The sequence below is a fragment of the Siphateles boraxobius genome, unplaced genomic scaffold (genome assembly GCF_051911475.1).
Source record: "Siphateles boraxobius isolate OS27281-9 unplaced genomic scaffold, OSU_SipBor_1 79, whole genome shotgun sequence".
Lineage (NCBI taxonomy): Eukaryota > Metazoa > Chordata > Actinopteri > Cypriniformes > Leuciscidae > Siphateles > Siphateles boraxobius.
In genome coordinates, this window is record NW_027509207.1 from 426,054 (window position 1) to 449,545 (window position 23,492).

At 36.7% G+C, this 23,492-nt stretch overlaps 2 protein-coding genes across 2 annotated transcripts in view; both read left to right on the forward strand.

The window, feature by feature from the left end:
• Positions 1 to 1,888: 1,888 nt before the first annotated feature.
• LOC143728584 (cysteine and tyrosine-rich protein 1-like) lies at positions 1,889 to 12,185 on the forward strand. The gene is made up of 4 exons (XM_077219376.1): positions 1,889 to 2,298; positions 3,980 to 4,079; positions 7,208 to 7,368; positions 11,672 to 12,185. Exons 1-4 carry the CDS (start codon positions 2,229 to 2,231, stop codon positions 11,803 to 11,805), a joined length of 465 nt encoding a protein of 154 aa, XP_077075491.1. The 5' UTR covers positions 1,889 to 2,228; the 3' UTR covers positions 11,806 to 12,185.
• Positions 12,186 to 13,199: 1,014 nt separating this feature from the next.
• The window catches only part of LOC143728585 (amyloid-beta A4 protein-like), a gene marked incomplete at its 3' end in the record, with an annotated part of 33,967 nt that continues 23,674 nt past the window's right edge, over positions 13,200 to 23,492 (forward strand). Inside the window, exon 1 of the mRNA XM_077219377.1 lies at positions 13,200 to 13,425. Coding sequence (XP_077075492.1) covers positions 13,369 to 13,425 — 57 coding nt within the window. The remainder of the gene's footprint in view (positions 13,426 to 23,492) is intronic.

The window sequence follows — 23,492 nt, forward strand, 5'->3', positions numbered from 1 at the left end:
GTTTAGTCATTATATTACACGGGTGGTACAAGTGGAAGCGCTTTCAACCCCAGCCAGTCCTTCTGCTGAATAATACAACCAACCGCTCTGCAAAATAATCAGTGACTTCGAGTTCACACAACATGATAGCAGGGCCTCTTCTATCTCTGACTGTCTGAAAACTACACAGGGTGAAACAGGCAAGATGTAAATGTAAATATGTAATATGCATATACTCAGTAATGTTAAATTTTAAGTTAATAATGTTCTCAAAACGTTAGCACAAAAACCTTATCTATACATCGTTTATGGAACTTTGTTCTGAAACATTTTAGTTGTACAATATTTTTTTAGAATGTTGCTATTTCAGAATCGGAATGTTCAGAGAACATTCAAAAGTAACGTTTGCAACATGATGCACTGGAATGTTCCCTTAAAGTCCCCCTGTGGTGAAAATCCAGCTTTTAATGTTGTTTATGTGTCTATGTGGTGTTTTTAATATGCTTTAAAACAAACCATGTGGAAACTCATTAGTCAACAACATCATTGCTGAGTATGTTCTCCTTAAAACTGCAGTAAACCAAAGACAGTTTCAAAAACACGAAATCGCTCGTGTTTCTGACGTCACAAACTACATTGTAACCAATCAGATCAACGTGTGATCGTCAACGAGTGGATCTCTGAGCTAAGTGAGTGAGTGGAGGCGGGGCGCAATTGCACATAGAACCGCGTATACCAACCAAATGAGGCATGGGTGTCGAGTAATGCCGCGTTCCAGGCAACCTGTAACCCGTGTTTTTCCAACCTTATACCCGTGAAAGTGCACTTGAACGGCAGTCAAACCCGTGACTTCCCGCCCGTGAACTCGTACTAGATCGATGTAGGCTACTCCCAGTTACGAGTATTGACGTCACATAGCCCGCGAAACCATACAAAACAACAGGCGGTAGGCTACATGGTGAGAAAACACTTTAGGACAATATAACGTTTCAGTCAAATTAATAATAATACAATAATGATAATAATACACACGATTATGTATTACAATGTTATGTGTCTCTGAAAAAAATAAGTATATATTGCGCTCAGGTAGTTTGGCGTGACTGGCCTGGAATCCCAGACAGCAACATAGTGTCGGGCCAGATCCGGCCCACATCCGGTACACATGGATTCCACACGGCCCAGATGTGGGTCGGATCTGGGCCGACACTTGTGTTGCTGTCTGGGATGCTACAAAGTCGTGAGTCGTGGTTTGAAGTCGTGATTTACGCGCTCAAAAACCTGCCTGGAACGCAGCATTACATTCAAGATATTTTAAGGCATGAAGAGCTTTTTTTCAAGGTTATAAACCTTTACATATGTCATATTGGTGATCAAAGATGAGTTTTAAGGGATAAATGATTGACTACAGGGGACTTTAACATTTGCATATAGCCAAGAAAATCATTAAACATCTTTTTTTAAAACTGTTTTTTCAACATTTAGAGAACATTCAAATAGCGTAATGGGAATGTTATCTTAAGTTATTATGATCGAGTAGGTTATCCCACTACTGTTCGGATGCACATTTTTTTATGGTGAGTTTCCCAATCCTAAGTATGTTGACCATCATTATTGTTTCCTATACGCCTATCTTTATACAGATTAAGATAGATTATGAAGCCTCAGGACTATAAATCCTATCTGAAGCTCGTGTATATGAGATGCTCTTGTTTACTCTTCGTGTTTGGTTCAGGTCAAGGATGTTGAAATGCACACAAAGAGGATTCGTGGAAACACGATTGAAGAGAGACCTACTCTCACTACAGCGAGAAGATGATGCCGCAATTTGCAGCTATTGAAAAGAGCGAACGTGTTCCCAGAATGATCGTGCGGCTCGTGTGTTGTTCCCGGTGATGATGAAGATGATGATGATGATGAGTCGTGACGGCGAATGGAGGAGGGCGGCTCTTCTTCATCGCATCCAGACTGACAGACAGAAGTTCCTGGGGGAGGGGATCGAGCGAAGAAAAGAAAATAGCGCAAGGAAGAAGTTAAAGACAAAGAGGAAGGAGTCAAACGAGAAGTTCTGAGAGACTCATGGAACACGTGGATCGTTGTGGATAAAAGCGTTCTTTTATTTTAAGCGTCTGAAACTGACAGTCAGACAAACACAGACCCATCTTCGGTTCGTTTACTGAGATTTAAGCCAGTCAACTATGTGAAAGTTGGTTAGACGCGTTTGTTTTCCATGAATCTTCGGGAACATTATGGAAAATCCGAGTTCACAGAAGAGTTGGAAGTTCGTGCGGGACTCGCTGCTGTTTTGCTTATTTACCGGTAACGTATTTTCATATTTCAGAAGTTACACACAAACAACTAGGAAGTAGTTTTATGAAACATTTAATTGATAGTTTTACTTAAATAAATGAAAGTGTGGCTTCTTATGAGTTTTGATATACTTTTTGACACCACCCAGCTAAAACAACCCAGTAACTAGCGTTTTCGAGTTATTCTGATTTTTATAATGTTCTTAAGCAAAAAACACTATTACTACTAACATGGCAGGACTATTTATATGTATCGTTGATTGTCGACGTCTATCGTTTTTTAAATGTTACTAACTTACTTGTTTCAGAACGTTCAGAGAATAAAAAGTAACATTTGCAAAATGACACAATGGAACGTTCGAGTAACCAAACAGAACGTTTGGAATGTTCAGAAAACTCTTTTATAACGGTTTTTTTTTGTTTGTTAGGTGGGCATGTTTAAAAAAGTGCCTTTATAATGCTCATTTAATATATAATGCTAATGGTAATGCCATTGTATTCTATACATTGTATAGTTATATTATATATTGTGTAGTATTAGGTAAATATCATCGCATGAACATCTGATCCCACCACAGTACTGCAACAACACTATCCATACAGACATGCAGTGTGTGTGTGTGTGTGTGTGTGTGTGTGTGTGTGTGCAGTAACATTTAAAGCACCAGTGCTTCTGAAGCGTCTTTGTCCCGAAAGTGTTGACCGACGGCCCCCAGAGTGTAAAGTGAGGGCCTCCAGGGGACCACCCAGTCTGCGGCCCCACAATTACTCCGTCTGCTCCGATGCAAACAGACGCCACTCAAATGAAAGCCAAACTTTGGTGCTTCAGAAGACATAATTACACCAGTTATACTGTGGGCAGGACAAGATAGCGCTGTAATTGTGTAGCAACAACAATCCTCATCCTTGAGCATGAGATGTACAGTCAAACCTAAATTATTCAGACACCTTCAACATTTCTCACATCATCACAGTTTTAGAAAATGGTAATAAAATATGACGTTATGAAATCAGTTGATATTTCACTGGTTTTGTCCGTCCTTCTGTTAGACTGTCTCACACATGAATTATGTTGAATATCTGTCAGCTGTAAAATTTAACTACACAATTAGATAATACCAGTTTAGCTCAACCAATCACCAAGCAATGCTTCATGTTGTTCAGTCTGTGGTGTAAAAAGGTGCATTAGTTATTAAAGAAAAAACACTTCAGCAAAACATGATCAGCTCAAAGTGTCCCAATCATTTTTGCTCCTAATGTTTCACTGGTAGTCACTGTATGAAGAATTATTGTGTGTAATATGTCACATTTTACTTTATTTTGCTCTCCTCACATACATAAATGAACTATAGTGTCCTGCACACACTAGTATAAATTTATAAAAAGTGAGTATGAGTGTTTGTGCAGGATCAGACTCGTCTGTCAGTGGCAGGAATGATGGGAAGAGTCGAGCTTGACTCTCAAACACTAGATCCTGAGAAACACTGTGTGTGTGTGTGTGTGTGTGTGTGTGTTTGTGTGTGTGTGTGTGTGTGTGTGTGTCGGGCTAATGCGACATCTGTCCTGTTGAACTTCAGTGAATGTACTGTAAATCAGTTCACATTGAGCATATATATTTGTATTGTTTGTTTTGGTGTTTTCCCCCAATATCTGACATAAATCATATTGTGTGTGTGTGTGTGTGTTTGTAGGATGTGGAGATGCTCAGTGTGACAGCTGTATTGAGTATTGCTGCGATGGTGTTCCTCCTTTCTGCTGCTCTTACTACGCGTATGTGGGCGACGTGCTTTCGTAAGTGTACACACACACACACACACACACTCTCTCTTAAGCACACTCGCACACACACACACACACACACACACACACACACACACACACACACACACACACACACACACACACACACACACACACACACACACACACACACACACACACACACACACTCTCTCTTAACCTCTTAAGTGTCATGGGCCCACCGGTGGGCCCAAATCCATTACATATTTAAAACAGTAATAACCTATACTAAACCTAAACTAATCTTGACAAACTATATATCATTTGAAAGCTTACAATCTCTAGTTTCCATATTTGGTTACTGATTCTCAAAACAAATTACAGAGGAGCCGTAATTTATTAATTTGCAACAAGAATATTTTCATACTCCTAGGCGTGTTCAGACCTTTATTTTGAAATAGCAATGAACATGAAAAATCATGAAAGAAGGGTAGAAACCAGTTTGTTTTCATGCCAAGAGTTCAAAAGATGGCAAGCATTCAATTATTTTAGAAAAAAAGGTCTGAAAATGTTTTAAATATAAAGAAAAAATAATAGATTCACCATTTGTGATGTGGCCGCGAGCTATAACGCACATATGTGTTCTTTTATGTGTTTATTCAAGGTTTAATTCATATCAAAATCTGCCAAACTTCCAATACTACTTCTGAATAGGATGTCTACTTTATAAATTGCATGAAAATTGTGAAAATGATGGTTCAGATCACTCAAACCACATATGGAAATGGAGGCGCCCTTATATGGGCAGTAATGGAGTCTGGTTGTGACCTAGTGAAAAAGTTTGGTACTGCGCCCAAACAAAATCTTACTGAAAGCTCATTTCTTGAGATATCAACCTAAAATTTGAAACACAACTTGTTCAGATTTTTGGCTTTGATTTTTTTGCAGTTTAAGAGTTGTCCAGGTTTTGAAAAAATATATTTTATATAAAATATGAATAATTAATTTTTTAAATCGTACATTTTCATAAACTCAAACTTCTGTAACTTTTTTTCTGTTTCACTTTCTTAATTTATTTCACTTCTACAAAAATCTGCCAAATGTCTTCTTTAAAACAAGACCAATTTTATGTCTATATTCCAAAGGATTCTTATCCTATACCATTTAAGTTTGGAATGTGCATTTTCATGTCTATTCAAAAAAAGGGGGGTGACACTTAACAGGTTAAACACACTCGCACACACTCACTCACACACACACACACACGCACACACACACACTTCCACACTGCTGCAATTTTCTTATGTATAACATCATTGAGTTGACCTTTGACCTTCCCTTCCCCCTCACACACAGCTGTTTTTTTCACTTCAACTTGAAATCCAACCCATAATCAAACCCTGAGTTCAATTACGTTGAGGAGTTTTGATGCCACTTTGCAAAAAAAACTATTTTTAATCAAATATTGATGATAGCAACTTCTATTGATTTCACAAATGAAATCTCCTTAATTCCCAAATAAAAGTGAGCATTCAGGCAAGGTTCTCTCAGCGTTATGAACAAGCGTTCTTCAGTAACGTTAATAGAATATTGTTCAGTTACCTGGTCTTTAATAACGTTATAAACATTATTTATACATCATTCATGGAACTTTTAGTTGGATGTTCGTCTAATGTTACAACTTATTCTCAGTTATGAACACGCTTTCATAACTGAAATGGGAACATTATAATAATCATATAAGCTGGGTAAACGAAGGCCTTTGCTGCAGTTGAAGAGCTCTAGTAATCTCACTCTCACATGTGAGCATCTATATATATATATATATATATATATATATTTATTACCTTTGATCTCTCACTCTCACATTAATCCATACTTGCAATGACAACTGAAAACCAACATATTTAGTCTTTTGTGCCTCAACAAAGACGTGTTTCTCAGGAGAGACGGATCAGCGTTGATACATCAGGAGTTCTGGGTGGTCTGGTGACACACACACACACACACACACACACACACACACACACACACACACACACACACACACACACACACACACACACACACACACACACACACACACACGTAGTTCACTGGATGAATGCAAATATTGAGTTCATCCTGTCATAAAACAGGTAGTTAGAGTTTGATAAAATAAGCATTTATTTGCTTAAAGTGCTTTATACAGATCTCTTCACAAAAATAAACCGCAAAATACAGGGTTCGTAGAAGATGCTTAACGTGCTTGAATATGACTTTTTGAAATTTAAGTTCTGGAAACCCCTTGAAAACAGCCATAGTTATGAAAGGTACTTGAAAAGTGCAATATATGTGAAATTAGTGTATAATTTTTTTGCTAAAACAATCTTTTCATGCAAAATGAACACTGCAGCCCGTCTGATATAAATATGGAGCCATTTCGCATGGCTATGAGGGTAATATTGCCCATATAAATATTCAAGCTTTCATTATTCAGATCAATCATATATTCATGAGAAAAATAATCAGTTTGAATAAGGAAAGCGATATCTTTGTCATAGTGTCCTTTCAAATGTAAAAGTTAGCAGTCAATGCATGTGCTGCACTTTATTTGTACCATTTTGTTTTATTAGTTTATTTTTATTTATCTATTTACCTTTTTTAAAATTTGAAATATAATAAAGATGTTGTTTGATAGGTGAGATCTAGTCCTTGAAAACCAAAAAAAGTAGTGCTTGAAAAGTCCAGGATTTACATTTTAATGTAGTTCGACTATCTGTACGAACCCTGAAGATAGGCAAGTTTATTTCTATGATAATAATAATACATTTATTTTATATAGCGCCTTTAAAAGTTGCTTTTTCAAAGCGCTTTACATGCAAACATAAAACCAGAGAAAACTACACACTTTAAATGCAAAAATAAACAAATAAAACGAATAATCAAGTAAAAGCAATCCTAAAATAATAGGTTTTGAGAAGTCACTAATGTTTTTGCACAATTTCATACACTATGGTAATCCAAAGTGCTTTACACAGTTATAAAAGGAACTAGAAAGATGATAAACTTCTCATATATAAATAACAGAATCAATGATGCAAACTCTTTAATTTTTTAGAAACTGAGTCTAATTGAGCTTCAGCATGTCTACAGAAGACAATAGTGTCGTCACACAGTTGTGCTCGCGTCTCTTTCAGGGGAACGGCTATTTCAGGAGTTGTGTTTGGCGTCGTGTTTCTGATGGGTGCCGTGGCCGCTGTCGTTCTCTGCATCTGTGTGTGTGTGAAGAACGGGCGCGGGGCGAGAGTGGGCGTGTTCAGCTCCACACACATCAACACCGTGACTCAGGGTTACCCAGGTAACACAACAACACACACAACCCTTCACACACTCTCTCACGCTAACAGAACCTTCAATCTGCTCTTTGATAGCGTTAGCACAGAAACATTATTTATAGTTTCAGTTGGATGTTCGACTAGCATTTTTTAAAATGTTACTTCTTGTTTTCCAGAGAACATTCAAAAGTAACGTTTCTATTATGTTTTGAAGAATGATGAAATGGAATGTTCGTGTTCCTTTAATGTCTGACATCAAAGAACATTCAAAAATGATGTTTTCAAAGCTTATTTGGAACATTCTTACAACATATTTCTGTTTGCTGGGGCTAAAACCATCTTTAATCACCAAAAATTACATATTTAAACGTATTTTTCATTGAAAAAAATATTCTTCATGCCTTAAAATATCTTGAATGTAACTTTACACCCTTGCCTCAGTTAGTATACGTATATAGTACACTTATTAAACAGCATTTCACCACATCAATAAGTATGGAGATAAGAGATATTGATTTCAGATTAAACTGTTTTAAAATCGCATCAGTTTGTATCTTATAATCCAACCGTGTACAAAACAATAATCACAAAATGGCAGCATGCGTTTGTATGAAACGAGAGAGCGAGTCCACGATACTGGATAGCATATTTAAATAATTGTACATAAATCTGGGAATAATATACCGCTGGATGGCGCGATTGACCAATCAGAACCCAGGATTTAAATAGAGCCGTGTAATAATAAGTAATAACCACATGCTGTCAAGCGATGGGGATTTAACCGTTTTAACCTTTCGCAGCGTTTTGTGAATTATAATCAATTAATATTCATTAATGTTATCGATTTGTCTGCACTGACACTATCGTATGAGAACAAAACTTAAATTGTCTTCAGCTTTACTGCTGAAATTGAACTTGTTTCATAATTGATACATTTCAACAGTTATTTTGATGTTTATTTTTGAAACAGTCTGTATTGTGTAGAGCGCTGTAGAAATAAAGCTGTCTCGTCTTTTTAGGATTTTCTATTACCTTCACTAATTACTTACACAGTTGGCTTCTTAAAATGTATTGCTGGATTTTTTTTTTAAGATAAATTTATTTCATGGACGATTTTTTTGTTAATTTAAAGGACATAAAGCATGTTTAATTACATTCACAAACTGTTTCATTAAAATAAACGACCTATGATGGATTTCTCTGACAATTAAACCTTTCACCATCATTACAACGAAACCAAGCTGTTTTTGTGTCAGATCTATATGACTTGTTATGCATAATTAATAAGGAATGTGTCACTTTAGTGGCATTGCATAATTTTTACATTAAATTTGCAATTGATTTATCTTTGTTTTAAGGCTGTGAAACGTTTAATCGCATCCAACATAAAAGTTTGTGTTTACATAATATATGTGTGCACTGTGTATAGTTATTTTTATTATATAAAAACACACACATGCATGTATATACAACCCCAAATCAGAAAAAGCTGGGACATTTTGTAAAATGCAATGAAATCAAGAATCTGTGATTTGTTCATTCTTTTTAACCTTTTATTAACTGGCAAAAGTACAAAGAAACGTTTTCCAATGTTTTCACCGACCAACATAATTGTATTTTGTAAATATGAACACATTTTGATTTTGATGGCTGCAACACACCCCAAAAAAGTTGGGACAGAGACATGTTTACCACTGTGTCACCTTTCCTTTTAATTACACTTTTTAATCATTTGGGAGTTGAGGATACTAATTGTTGGAGTTTTGCTAGTGGAATATTTGCCCGATCTTGTCTGATACGAGACAGCCGCTCAACAGTCTGTGGTCATCGTTGCCTGATTCTCCTTTTCATGATGGGTCATACATTTTCCATAAGAGACAAATCTGGACCAGGGGCGGTTTCTTCATTAGGGCGATTGGGCGACGCACCACCAAAGTGTGAAAGGGACTTTTTCAATCACATGCACAATCTCATTCAACCACAGAGTTACGCTCATAGACCGTAAAAAAATAGGTTACGCTAGCAGTCACTGTGCCTCTGGATATAGTCCAACCAGCGTCATGTCACGTTCTGTGGAGTACCGCCTCTTTATGGGCGATTTCACTCTGGCTGAGAATCGCCGAGAGTTTTCCCATAGACTTACATTCAAAGACGTTTTTTTCCGAACTGCAGGCACTGCAATGCATTCTCTATGGGTTCCGGGAGGGCTCGCACTAACGTGCTTACGTCATCCTTAACTTGTGCAGCGATTGGTGGGAATAAACATACACTATTAAAAATCTTTAAGATTAAGTGACAAATAATATTTGAACAACAAAGAAAAAATGAAACACTACTTTAATATCTTTATCAAATGTGATTAAAAAATTCAAATTAAAAGAGAACGAGAGCGAGCGAGACTGTTGGGACATCTCGCGAGTAGTTGAGGCCCGTTGAACTTGAACGTCATGGCGAACACAGTTAATTTTATCGTGTCATTAATTCAGCCGTCGTAGTAATCAGGATATTTCAGGAGCAAGTAGCAACAGGAACAAGATCTAGGAGGGCATTGGGAGAAGAAGACAAGCAGAGGCTGTCTAAAGAGGTATTTATTGCTGACCATTTAAATACTCGAGTGTTGGAAAATCTCACTTTGTTTTTACGATCAGTTTAGGAAAGGATGGTAGCGGTCTTTTTTACTCCTAGCATTGTACTTTGAAATTTAAGATAAGCTGTTAATTTATCCATTGCATGGGTGGACCTTATCCTTATCAATCATAAACATCAGGAACATCCCGTCTCTGGTGCAGTGTCTAGAAACCACTCAGTTTTAGCACGTGCAGAATGAGGCCTGGCATTGTCTTGCTTCCCAGGAAAGATGTCATCTTGATGGCAGTTTATGTCTCTGTACGATCCAAATACATGCCTCCATGTCAATGGCACCTTCACAATAATGCAAGTTACCCATACCGTTGGCAATGATGCACTTCAATACCAGCACAGATGTTTGCTTCTGCATCTGTCGCTGGTGAAAGTCTGGTTGGTACCTTTCGTCTTTGGGACTGAGAACTCGATTCCATTTTCTCCCAAAAACAAGCTGAAACATGGACTCATCTGACCACAGCACACATGTCCACTGTCTTCTAGACCGTCTGAGATGAGCTCAGGCCCAGAGAACTCGCCGGCATCTCCACACAGAACTGATGGAAAGCTTTCTCCTTGCGTAACAGAGATTCAAGTGCCATTTCTTGATGCAGCGTCAGTGAAAACGGTTTTCCAAATTACTCCTGAGCACATGTGTCTGTATTTAACGGATTAGCATGATGGTATCTTGTGCAATGCCATCTGAGGGGTCAAAGGTCACGCACATTCAACAGAGGTCTACTGCCTTGCCCAACACAGACTGAGATTTCTCTGGATTCCCTGAATCTTGTGACAATATCATGTATGGAAGATGATGAAAGGCATCTTGCATTGAGAAATGGGATTTTTTAATTGTTTGATAATTCTCTCACGGTATTTGGCACAAAGTGATGAGCCATGACCCATCTTTGCTTAAAAAGATTGAGAAGCACTTTTACACCCAAACATGATACTCTCAACTATTACCAGTTCACCTGCTCATCGTGGACCGTTTCAAAAGAGTTGTACAATCTAATTTGGATAATCTTTTCACTTTTATTTGGTCTCCGTCCCAACTTTTTTGGGGTGTGTTGCAGCCATCAAAATCAAAATCTGTTCATATTTACAAAATACAATTATGTTGGTCAGTGAAAACATTGGAAAACGTTTCTTTGTACTTTTGTCAGTTAATAAAAGGTTAAAATGAATGAACAAATCACAGATTCTTGATTTTATTGCATTTTACTAAATGTACCAACTTTTTCTGATTTGGGGTTGTATTATAAGATAAGATACATAAGAAATATTAGCATGTGTATACATTTTCATATATATATTTATACATAATTTATATTATATATAAATATTTTATTTACAAATAACACATATAAGTGCATGTGTGTGATTTCATATTTACAAAATAATAAACAGTATACACAGTACGCACACATATATTACATAAACACAAACTTTTATTTTGGATATGATTTATCGCGATTAATCATTTCACAGCCACTTTGATTTTTTTTACATCATAAAAAACAGCTGTTTTACCAGTGGTGTGTAGACTTTTATATCCACTGTTTAATAATTTGTGCATATGCAATGAGATGAGCATATTTTGAACATTTAAGCATGCAAAACAATTCAGTTTCCCCCTAAATCATCATAAACAGGAAGTGCCTATCCTGCAAAATATGAATTTCCAGCTCTTTTCTTTGGCAGGTCCTCCTCCTCCGTACAGTTATGATTATGAGATGTATCCTCCTGATCTCCGACCGCCTCCATACACACCGACCCCACCCAGAGCAAACACACACTCTCCACCTCCACCATATCCAGGAGACAGCCGGAAATGAGCCTGATGATGAGGATGATGAGGATGAGGATGATGATGATGATGATGAGGATAGTTGCACAAAATCCCTGCACAACACAAGACCAGCACTCTGAAAATAAAGCAGAGGATTTCGTCCACGAAAATGCTTCACATGTGGGGATTTAAATATTTTTTTATTAATGCCATGGACATTTATGGTCTCACAAATCTAATGAACACTAATAAAAGTTATTTCGAGCAGCGTGAGACCAGGACAGGCCTACCAACTTATACAAGATCAAAAATATGATTCGTTCAAAATCTGTTTTTTTTTTCCATAACAAATGAAAATGCTGTTAATATGGGAATAAACGACATGCATGTTTTACAGAGAAGCAATATATTCTCATACCTAACAAAGTGTGTCTTGATTAATCAACTGAGGAAATAATAGGATGCAGAAAAAATTTTGTTCATATGCATGGAAATTTGAAAGGACTTTATAGCGCAACTTGTGTGTATTTATAGTTTGTAGTTATTTACGTAATTACGAGATTCCAACTTGTAAACTGGGAATTTTCTGAGAGTTCCGACTTTTACCACGTGACCGCAGCATATTGTGAAAACACACCAGGCGTTGTTAACTTTTCTCAGAAAACTACAGATTGTGTCCAAACAGCAAAGCTTTAACGCGTTTTTTATGTCAGTGTTTACTTTTCATGCTTTTTTTTCAAGGTTACCCATACAGCAGGTAATTCTATCGCACAATTCTTTATTATGTTTAATTAATTGTGGCCTTTAAAAGTCAATTTTCACATAGGCTACAGCCAATAAACTACACTAAAATACAAATATATTTCATTTAGAAACCCTCTGAACGTCCACACGGGGGAGGCAAATAACTAAATTCAATTCTTTACCTGCAATACTATACAAGACATTAATGCCTTTATTTTTTAATTTTTTACAAATTCAAAATAAAATGCATGTATTCGATTTAAAAATATATAGATTATGTTTTAACATTTAAAATAACAAAGTAACAAAAATTGTTTGAAAAACAAATGTGAAGAGTAACATATTTGTGTTATACTATAATATATTTGATTACTAAGCTAAACAAATAAACCGATTATGTTTTACAAATTATAATAGCCTAATAAAGTAACAAAAAAACATCGAAAAACAAACACTATATTAATATATTTGATTACTCATAACATGTATGATTCAGACAAGCAGCAACCAAACAAGCTTATTTATGTAAAAAATACAAATATATTCAAATATAATGTAACACATTCAAATTTAAAAGAATTTTTTTTTAATAAAATAAGGTAAAATAAAGGTTGTAGATGGAAGCTGAGTCTTTGATTTAATTGTAATGTTAGTTTGCAGTGTTTTCAGGCATTCCCTGCCCCCCTCCCACACATTCATTCCCGCGGCGCGTCACATGACGCGTTGTTCTTCTGACTCGCCTTCATCGCAGGCGCATTCTTCTGGGAGTCGACACGAAACACACACCGACATTTTACACCAAACGGATACATTTACTCAATAATACCCAGCTCTGTTTGTTGGAAGCACAGAGGAGAGGAGCAGAATGGGGTGTCGAGAGGTTTTCATATTCCTGATGCTCGCGACATCGACGCTCGCCGAGGTAAGACATCGATCAAAGATCATATAGCGACACCGAACGCTGATTAAATGTGACCATCAATGTAACAAGTCGATTCAATGTATCGATCACCGCAACGTTAGATACACAAGAACGACTGTACTACGATTCAACGATATTTAAAAAAAAATCGTTAGCAAACATCGCGACGATTATTATTTATGCGTTCAGGGTGAGGTTAAATAGGCTTAAACAATCATTTATTTATTTATTGAGTCATATCATATTACCTTAGGGATTTTGTTTGCTCGGTTGGTGTGGAATCTTTCCGGTTACAATGGAAATATTTATCGCGATGTAATCGCTACAAAAGCGAAATGTGTCGTGCGATATTTTATATCCAGAGTGAGAAATATGCTACTGTGTAACAGATCCACTAATTAATATTTATAAGAAAACGGTCACATCATAAATGCTCGATCTTCTGCGGTCGCGTGATTTGTCCTTATGAACATAATTTGACATCATATTCAGTACTTTGCTGTTTTATATCGACTCTGTTTTGGTGTAGATCCATATAGTTAATGGAGGAATGCGTTCAGTGGCCTGTTGGGTCGGGATTAAACAACAGGGATCATGATGGGATCAAACATGAATCCTCTAGGAATCAAATTAGATGCTATTGGATAATCTGGGACTGAATGTCAGGATCTCGTTTGGATTGATTTCAATCAACCGTGTTGTTGTTGGTGGGCGCGTTTACAGAACATTATTTTTATGACATCGGGTCAGTAGGTCCCCTGTAGTCAATAATTGTTTCCCTTAAAACCCATACTTGATCACCAAAATTACATACTTAAACTTTTTTCCTCAAATTTGTCGTCATGTCTTAAAATAGCTTGAATGTAACTGTAGTTCTATAAATATGCAAATGAGCCCCGCCCCCGCTCCTTGACGATCACACGTTGATCTGATTGGTTACAAGGTAGTTTGTGACGTCAGAAACACCAGCGATTTCAAACCTTGTCTTTGGTTCACTGCAGTTTTAAGGAGAAAATACTCAGCAATGCTGTCGACTTATGAATTTACACATGGTTTTCTTAAAGCACATTAAAAACACCACATACACATTAAAAGCTTGATTTTAACCACATGGAGACTTTAAGACGTGACTCCTTAAAATGTATCACTGCTCTTGTCTCATTAATATCACTAGAAACAGCTAAAGAATTGGTCAAAACCACTCTAAAACCAGGCTGGAAGACCAGTTAAAACCAGTACACCAGTTTAGGCTGGTTTTAGCTGTTCAAGATGGCCTCGATGAAACTGCGGCTACATTGTGTTTCGAGGAACACGCTATTTTTAAACGCTAACAATCGGTTTACGTTTATTTTTAGTTTAAGACACCATTGTTTTTGCTCTTGTCTAAGCCTGTAATCGTCCACACCACAGTCTCTCCTCTCTATTCTCACCACGTTTACAGACTTTTAAAGAATATTATAACAAGCTACTGTGGTAAAACCACAATTTTAGGGCATATTTAATGGTTTTCTTGGAGGACTACTACGCCAATACTCTTATAAATAAATAATATTGTATAAAATACCATGGTATTACTCTCTGATTCCATCCATCAGTTATTTTTAAAGGCATTGTGGGTGTAATAATGAAGCTCTCTGTTTAACAGTTATAGATGTTAACAACATTAGCTGGATCTCAAGTTATTTTTGAGGTCATTGTGAGATGTTGATTCGCACTAAACTGCATTATATTAGTGTTTAATTGCTTTCACATTTGGTGGTTTGTGGTTTTGTTGGTCTTGCCACTAAAAGGTCTGAAGACAGATACTTTGCGTTCATGTTATGACTGTGATGTTATGACTGTGATGTTATGACTGTGACGTTATGACTGTGACGTTATGACTGTGACGTTATGACTGTGACGTTATGACTGTGACGTTATGACTGTGACGTTATGACTGTGACGTTATGACTGTGACGTTATGACTGTGACGTTATGACTGTGACGTTATGACTGTGACGTTATGACTGTGACGTTATGACTGTGACGTTATGACGTTATGACTGTGACGTTATGACTGTGACGTTATGACTGTGACGTTATGACTGTGACGTTATGACTGTGACGTTATGACTGTGACGTTATGACTGTGACGTTATGACTGTGACGTTATGACTGTGACGTTATGACTGTGACGTTATGACTGTGACGTTATGACTGTGACGTTATGACTGAGACGATATGACTGTGACGTTATGACTGTGACGTTATGACTGTGACGTTATGACTGTGACGTTATGACTGTGACGTTATGACTGTGACGTTATGACTGTGACGTTATGACTGTGACGTTATGACTGTGACGTTATGACTGTGACGTTATGACTGTGACGTTATGACTGATGTTATGACTGTGACGTTATGACTGACGTTATGACTGTGACGTTATGACTGATGTTATGACTGTGACGTTATGACTGTGACGTTATGACTGACGTTATGACTGTGACGTTATGACTGTGACGTTATGACTGTGACGTTATGACTGTGACGTTATGACTGTGACGTTATGACTGTGACGTTATGACTGTGACGTTATGACTGTGACGTTATGACTGTGACGTTATGACTGTGACGTTATGACTGTGACGTTATGACTGTGACGTTATGACTGTGACGTTATGACTGTGACGTTATGACTGTGACGTTATGACTGTGACGTTATGACTGTGACGTTATGACTGTGACGTTATGACTGTGACGTTATGACTGTGACGTTATGACTGTGACGTTATGACTGTGACGTTATGAATGTGACGTTATGACTGTGACGTTATGACTGAGACGATATGACTGTGACGTTATGACTGTGACGTTATGACTGTGACGTTATGACTGTGACGTTATGACTGTGACGTTATGACTGTGACGTTATGACTGTGACGTTATGACTGTGACGTTATGACTGAGACGATATGACTGTGACGTTATGACTGTGACGTTATGACTGTGACGTTATGACTGTGACGTTATGACTGTGACGTTATGACTGTGACGTTATGACTGTGACGTTATGACTGTGACGTTATGACTGTGACGTTATGACTGTGACGTTATGACTGTGACGTTATGAATGTGACGTTATGACTGTGACGTTATGACTGAGACGATATGACTGAGACGTTATGACTGTGACGTTATGACTGTGACGTTATGACTGTGACGTTATGACTGTGACGTTATGACTGTGACGTTATGACTGAGACGATATGACTGTGACGTTATGACTGTGACGTTATGACTGTGACGTTATGACTGTGACGTTATGACTGTGACGTTATGACTGTGACGTTATGACTGTGATGACGACACCAGGACTGGCCGATATAGCAAAACAATTATGTTCTTCTGCCTTTTGATGATATTTAATAAGCATCTCAATGCTTATGTATTTATCTGAAATGACGCAAATAAAGAAAAACCATCATTTGTTTCAGCCATTAATGCCAAGAAGCAAATCTTCTCAGTCATTGCCCATTTTCAGCATACAACGTTTTTAATTAAATTAACCCAAAAAATTTATTTATACAGTACATTTGCATTTATATGCACCAGTATGACAGTTTATGTATATAATGTGTGATATTGTTTCACTAGTGTGTGCAGGACACTATAGTTCATTTATGTAAGTGAGGAGAGCAAAATAAAGTAAATGTGACATATTATACACAATAATTCTTCATACAGTGACTACCAGTGAAACATTAGGAGCAAAAATGATCCGGACACTTTGAGCTGATCATGTTTTACTGAAGTGTTTTTACTTTAATAACTAATGCACTTTTTTACACCACAGACCGAACAACATGAAGCATTGCTTGGTGATTGGTTGAGCTAAACTGGTATTATCTAATTGTGTAGTTAAATTTAACAGCTGACAGATATTCAACATAATTCATGTGTGAGACAGTCTAACAGGAGGACGGACAAAACCAGTCAAATATATTATAACAGTCATATTTTATTATCATTTTCTAAACTATAGCGAATAAACCGTGATAATGTGAGAAATGTTGAAGGCGTCTGAATAAACTTTGGTTTGACTGTACTGTACCTAAAATATTTTTTCAATGACTTGTGTGAATGTTTTTGAGTGATGGTTATGGAAGGGACAAATAAAAAGCGCATTAATATCATTGTATATAATATGTTGTTAGCAAAGCCATCACAAATACTGTAATACAAAGACCGAGTTGTCTTTGTTTTCATCTGTGCCTCGTATAAAACGCCATATTGCATGTTCTCTGTTGTCGGTGCTCTGATTATCCGCTGTTGTCCAGAACTGTAGACCTGTAAAGGTCATGTGACCCACGCTGGCATTCAGAGCCGGCTTTGAGATGAGCGCTGGGTTTACACACTGAATGCGTGGCTTTGTTGGCGGGAACATGACGCGTCAGCAGGTAAGCGATGAACAACAGCTTCTTGAATAATCAGGATGAGTTTGTGCAAAGCTGCTTGTCGGCTTGGCCTATAGTTGGCCTATAACTTTTTGTGCCAATATATAAAATTAAGCAACAATATCTCAAAAGTTTTTTTTATCGTTGACTGTGCGTTAGTCTAGTTTTTCAATGCTTCTTCGTCTTAATTTTGCTACACTGTAAAAAACGATTTTCCGAAGTCGTAAATGAAGAATATTGGAAAAATACTTGAAAAACTTCATGTTTAATTCAATTGTTTGTGAAATTTACTAGCAATTTCTGAGTGGAAAAAATGCTTCCACACCAATTTTTTTCAGTAGGAATAAAAACGTTTGATTTCATCGAATTTTAAGTTTCTTTTTCAATTAAACCGTTTATCGCTCAGAAATGTTCTCCACGTGACATTTTTCATGTCTAAAAATATGCATAAACTTTGGTGGATTTAAATCATAATGAATAAATATGATTAATTTGTGCTGTCACAGAAGTCTTGATGTACAATATTAATATCTTTTAGTAAAACATGTAGCCAAGTGTTATTATAGTGGTGCTTATAAATGTATAAAACGCAAAAAAGTACGAGTATCATTCATTGTTCGTTAATTGTGATTAAACTATATATTAAAATTACTTTATTTTCTTGCGTTAAGTGATTTTAGAGAGAATGCGTACATAAGGATTTCGTTCTATCCTGCGGCCCATCCTCCAGTAATGATGAATTAATTCATGAGATTTGTGCGCTGTTAGTCAGACTGGGCTGATTTTAAAATCCACAGGAAGCGCATACATATATATATATATATGTGTGTGTATATATATATACACACACACATATACATATATATATTATATACAGGTGAAACTCGAAAAATTTGAATATCGTGCAAAAGTTAATTTATTTCAGTTATTCAACTTAGAAGGTGAAACTAATATATTATATAGACTCATTACATGCAAAGTGAGATATTTTAAGCCTTTATTTGTTATAATTTTGATGATTATGGCGTACAGCTTATGAAAACCCCAAATTCAAAATCTCAGAAAATTTGAATATTACATGAAATCGATAAAAAAAGGATTTTAAATACAGAAATGTCGGCCCTCTGAAAAGTATAATCATGCATATGTATATAGTTATATATACCAAATATATTAGTTTCACCTTTTAATTTAAATTACTGAAATGCATGAACTGTTGCACGATATTCTAATTTTTCGAGTTTCCCCTGTGTGCGTGTGTGTGTGTATATATATGTATATATATATATATATGTGTATATGTGCCTCCGGTGCATCTGTCGCCATGGAAACAGCCCCATGGGGGGTCGTTTATAACGAGAGCGCTGTGAATTACACATCCATGTCATATGACAGATGCTTGTAGTTGTTAGATTTGACCTCTGACCTTCACAGCCAGGAACAGGGAAGCGTGATTAGCAGCGTCCCGCAGGAGGATCGATGATGCCGTAACACACGTGTGATGCTGAACCCGGTGTTGCATGAGAAACGAATAATACAAAACGTGCACTTGCTGTAAAACTGCTGTGAAAGGATTTGTATTGTGAAAAGCTCTAGCGGTTGCTATTAGTGTTGTAAACCTGATATTGCTTATTCTGATTTGAACCACAGATGCAACTTATCATGTAAAGATGAATCTGGCACAAGATGTAAAATAAATAAACTGATTTATTATTAACTAATACCACACACCCAGCTTACAGGGAATAAGTTATGAACAAACATTCTTCCAGTAACGTTAATATAACGTTTGTTCAACATTATCTGGTCTGTAATAATTCTAAAATAAAATAAAATCTTTTCTCGTGACATGTTTTATCGGTTGTTTATCCAACATTTTTTAAATGTAACATTGTTTCGGAATGTTCAGAGAACTTCAAAAGTAACATTCCTATAATGTTTGAAGAATGATAAAATGGAATGTTCAATGTTCCCTTAACGTTCAAATAACTAAAAAAACAAAATAATTTTTAAAACTAATAAACTGGATGTTTTGAACACTCAGAGCGATGATCATAAACACAGATGGAGAAGATCGAGTCAGTCGTTTCCTCTTCATGAGTTTCATTCAGTTACGTTTATCAGTTTTGATTTATATGCTGTTTAATGTTTGAAGATTACATTATAATTTACTGGGTTTTTCCTGGGTCAAAAATGCTCTTCCTTTCTTGCCCTCTTTTTTAAAAAAAAGCAGATTTTACCAATTTCATAGCTTCATAAAATAAAAATTCTACTTTGCTAGACCTGATAATGTTGGTATATAATCATATCAATACTAAAAAATTTAATTATCAAGGTAGCATAAAAAAGTTTATTGAACTAATAGTCTAATTTTCTACCATATGACCTACAATTGAATAAAATTAGCATCTAGCTAACAACAACAACTTGCTTTGTCCTTTTTCTGGTTTCCAGTCTAAACTAAACGAGTTTTAGGTAATTTTTCTACGCATTGCCATATAAACAACATGAGTTTATGTGAAAACAGAAAAAATGATTCCTAGAGATTGGATTCTTTTGCTCATATTGCTTCCGTGTTTGTGTATCAAATCAAGGCTTATCTTTTCAACAGGACTGTTTTCTCAAACCTGTTCAGTTCTAATGCATAGAAATGATAGCTGTGAAGAAGGAGTGCAGAAGTGAGATAAACAGTGTTTCCCGGTCTCTCGCTATATTTAGTGTTCCTCAGGAGAGAGAGAGAGGGGCGAGGCGCATATTCCTGTCTCTCTCGCTCTCGTTCGCTCGCACACTTCCAGCCTTCTCTCTGAACTCATGTGACGTTTCATTATGCCAGAGAAACGAGCGCAGACATCTTTAGAAACCGGTGTTTGAACTTCAGGTTTTGCGGTCGCTCTGTATATTTCTCAAATAGTTACTAGCTTGTGAAGTGGATTTACTTATTTTATATCATCATGAGCATTGTTATGTTTGAACAAATGTCAATAGACCGGGAAATTTTTTAAAATATGGAAATATAAACCAGAAGACTGAACACCACGAGCTTCACTCGTTTTCGATGCTGCTGAAAAGGGGCGGAGCTACAGAAGCTCTATAGAATCAGCATGGAGTTGTTTTTTCAATAGAGTTGGATCTGTGTTGATGATGATTATGCGGTACCGTGAGAATCAGAATATAGATATCGGTTTCAGTAGTTCAGGGTGTTTTATTTGTAAAAAAACAATGCATTTCATTCACTAAAACTTGCTCTCTCTCTACACTGTAAAAAATGAGCAAAGCAAAGATTGAGAATGTTTTACAAGAAAATACTATTTCAGTTTGGTTTTTTTACATCAAAATTTCACTTTTAATTCAATGTAATGTAATTATTTGTTTTGGAAATTTACTTTCTACACTAGTTTTTTCTGTGTCGCATTTACTCGCTATTGCACATAAAAACGTCATTTCCAGACAGCATCATCTGTCAATGAAGTTTCTTTGTGAATTCTCCATTACACTTTACAAAATAAAATGCTGTGAACAAACACATAAGCGTCCGAGGTTTTCCGAAACGCCATTAAAATAAACCATACGCTTGTTTCCGGTGCTGGAGATCATCTGAAGTACAGAGACACAAACCAGCGGCTTAAACTCAAAGCAAACGTTCCTTCACTCTTCCATTTATCTTCCAAACTATATAAAAGTTGATTAAAAGTGCCCCATAATGCTATTTTAAAGGTTCCTAATTTAGTTTTTCGTCTCCAACAATAGATTTATGTGCATCCAAGATCAAAAACACATTAATTTCCTCATAATCTCCACTCTTTTCTCTCAGTGTCTGAAACGCTTTCAGTCTCTCTAAGCCCCGCCTCTCTGAGAGCTGCTCTGCTGTGATTGGTCAGAAAGTAAACGCTCATTATCATATCTGAATCTCAGTTCTTGATCACAGTGATACGAACAGTAACGATGGCGTGGGTTTTACCGTATCAATCTCAGAAAACAGCGTCTTCTCGACACGAACGACACAAACTCTTCCAGTCTCAGATACACTAGTGTTTGAGGGCGGAGCTACGAGACGCTGCTCAGCCAATCAGGACCACAGGCTGGCATTATGCAAATTAGAAACCTGCGCAGGTTCAATAGGAAGTGAGACTGAATTACTGACGACTCGTTTCAGTTCAGAATCACTTCTTTCTTTTAGGAGACAATAACTTTATTAATCTGCACTTTGATGATTTAAACTTTTCAGCTCTATTACAGACTGCATGAAAGGGAATATTCATAAAAGCATTATAGGAGCACTTTAATAGCACAACTTCTGTATAATATAATAGTGCATGTGCAATTGAACAGAAGTTACTGTATTTTTCACTAATCCGGATAATTCTGCTTCCAGAAAAGTGTGCATGTGTGTGTGTGTGTGTGTGTGTGTGTGTGTGTGTGAGTGTGTGTGAGAGAGAGAACTGCTTCCACCTCCTGTTTACTCCCAGAGCGGACGTCCAGTCGGTGTGTTGAAGTACGGACACAAAAGCATCCGTGTGTGTGTGTGTGTGTGTGTGTGAACTCTCACAGATTAGTCTAGATGGCGTTTGTAAGTAATGCATCTGTTTGAGGGCTGACCTACATTTGTGTCGAGGACAGGACGGTTTTAAGGATTGTGTTGTTGAGTCAATGACGTAAATGTCATCAGTCATATTGTGTCTCTCTCTCAGATATCAACACACACGTACAGCGTTATTGTGTTTTACTGCGGTATAAACACACTAGTGATCTGTATCACATTTATATTTACAGTGTAAAGTTGTGCTGAAGATCCACTGATTCGATGAAAGAATGTGTGTATTGGGTAAAAGCCTCAGTCGTTTTGAATAAAAGCAGTTCATTTCGATGTTACAATATCCACATTTTTTTGTTGCCATATAAATAATGATAATTAATGCACTACGTTATTTAGCTGGCTGATATCAATTAAAGCTTGTATAATTTTATGACTTGTGTATATTTTGATATATATATATATATATATATATATATATATATATATATATATATGTAAGTGTATGAGAGGGAGTGTGTGTGAGTATGGACAGTCCCCACAAAGGGGTGTGTGTGTGTGTGTGTGTGTGTGCGCGTTTGCGATAATATCCGCTCCTGACTGATACTGGATCTTCAGGGTGGGTGTGTGTTACAGTGATTACAGGCCAGTCATTTATACAAACACGCAGCGACGAAATCAAGATGTCCGTTCTCACAGAGACTGTTTCATGACCCCATACACACACACACACACACACACACACTCACCCTGCTGCCATGGCGACGGTCAGGCTCACGCCCATAAACCCCCAGTGTCCTCTGGGAGAAAGTGTGTGAGGGGTGTTTATTGTGATGGGGCTTTTCTCATATGACAGGAGACACACACACACACACACACACACATTTCTCTGGTTCAGTTCAGCGTGTGATGGAAGTGTTTTCTTCTGGATTGTGTGTATTAACTGTTCCGGTGTCCCAGTTAATGTTCAACTTTACAGTTAACATATTAAAATCGTTTGATCAAATATTTGCTCACTAGTTGATTTTTCACCTGTGAAAGACTGGAATTCTAGGAAAAGTATGTGTGTTTGTATATATATATATAAAATTAACACCTGA

Excerpts from the sequence above, each read along its gene's own strand:
- LOC143728584 (XM_077219376.1), top strand. The coding sequence starts at position 2,229 with ATGGAAAATCCGAGTTCACAGAAGAGTTGGAAGTTCGTGCGGGACTCG. Across the intron at positions 2,299-3,979 it reads GCTGTTTTGCTTATTTACCG|GATGTGGAGATGCTCAGTGT; the intron begins GTAACGTATTTT and ends GTGTGTTTGTAG. Across the intron at positions 4,080-7,207 it reads TATGTGGGCGACGTGCTTTC|GGGAACGGCTATTTCAGGAG; the intron begins GTAAGTGTACAC and ends CGTCTCTTTCAG.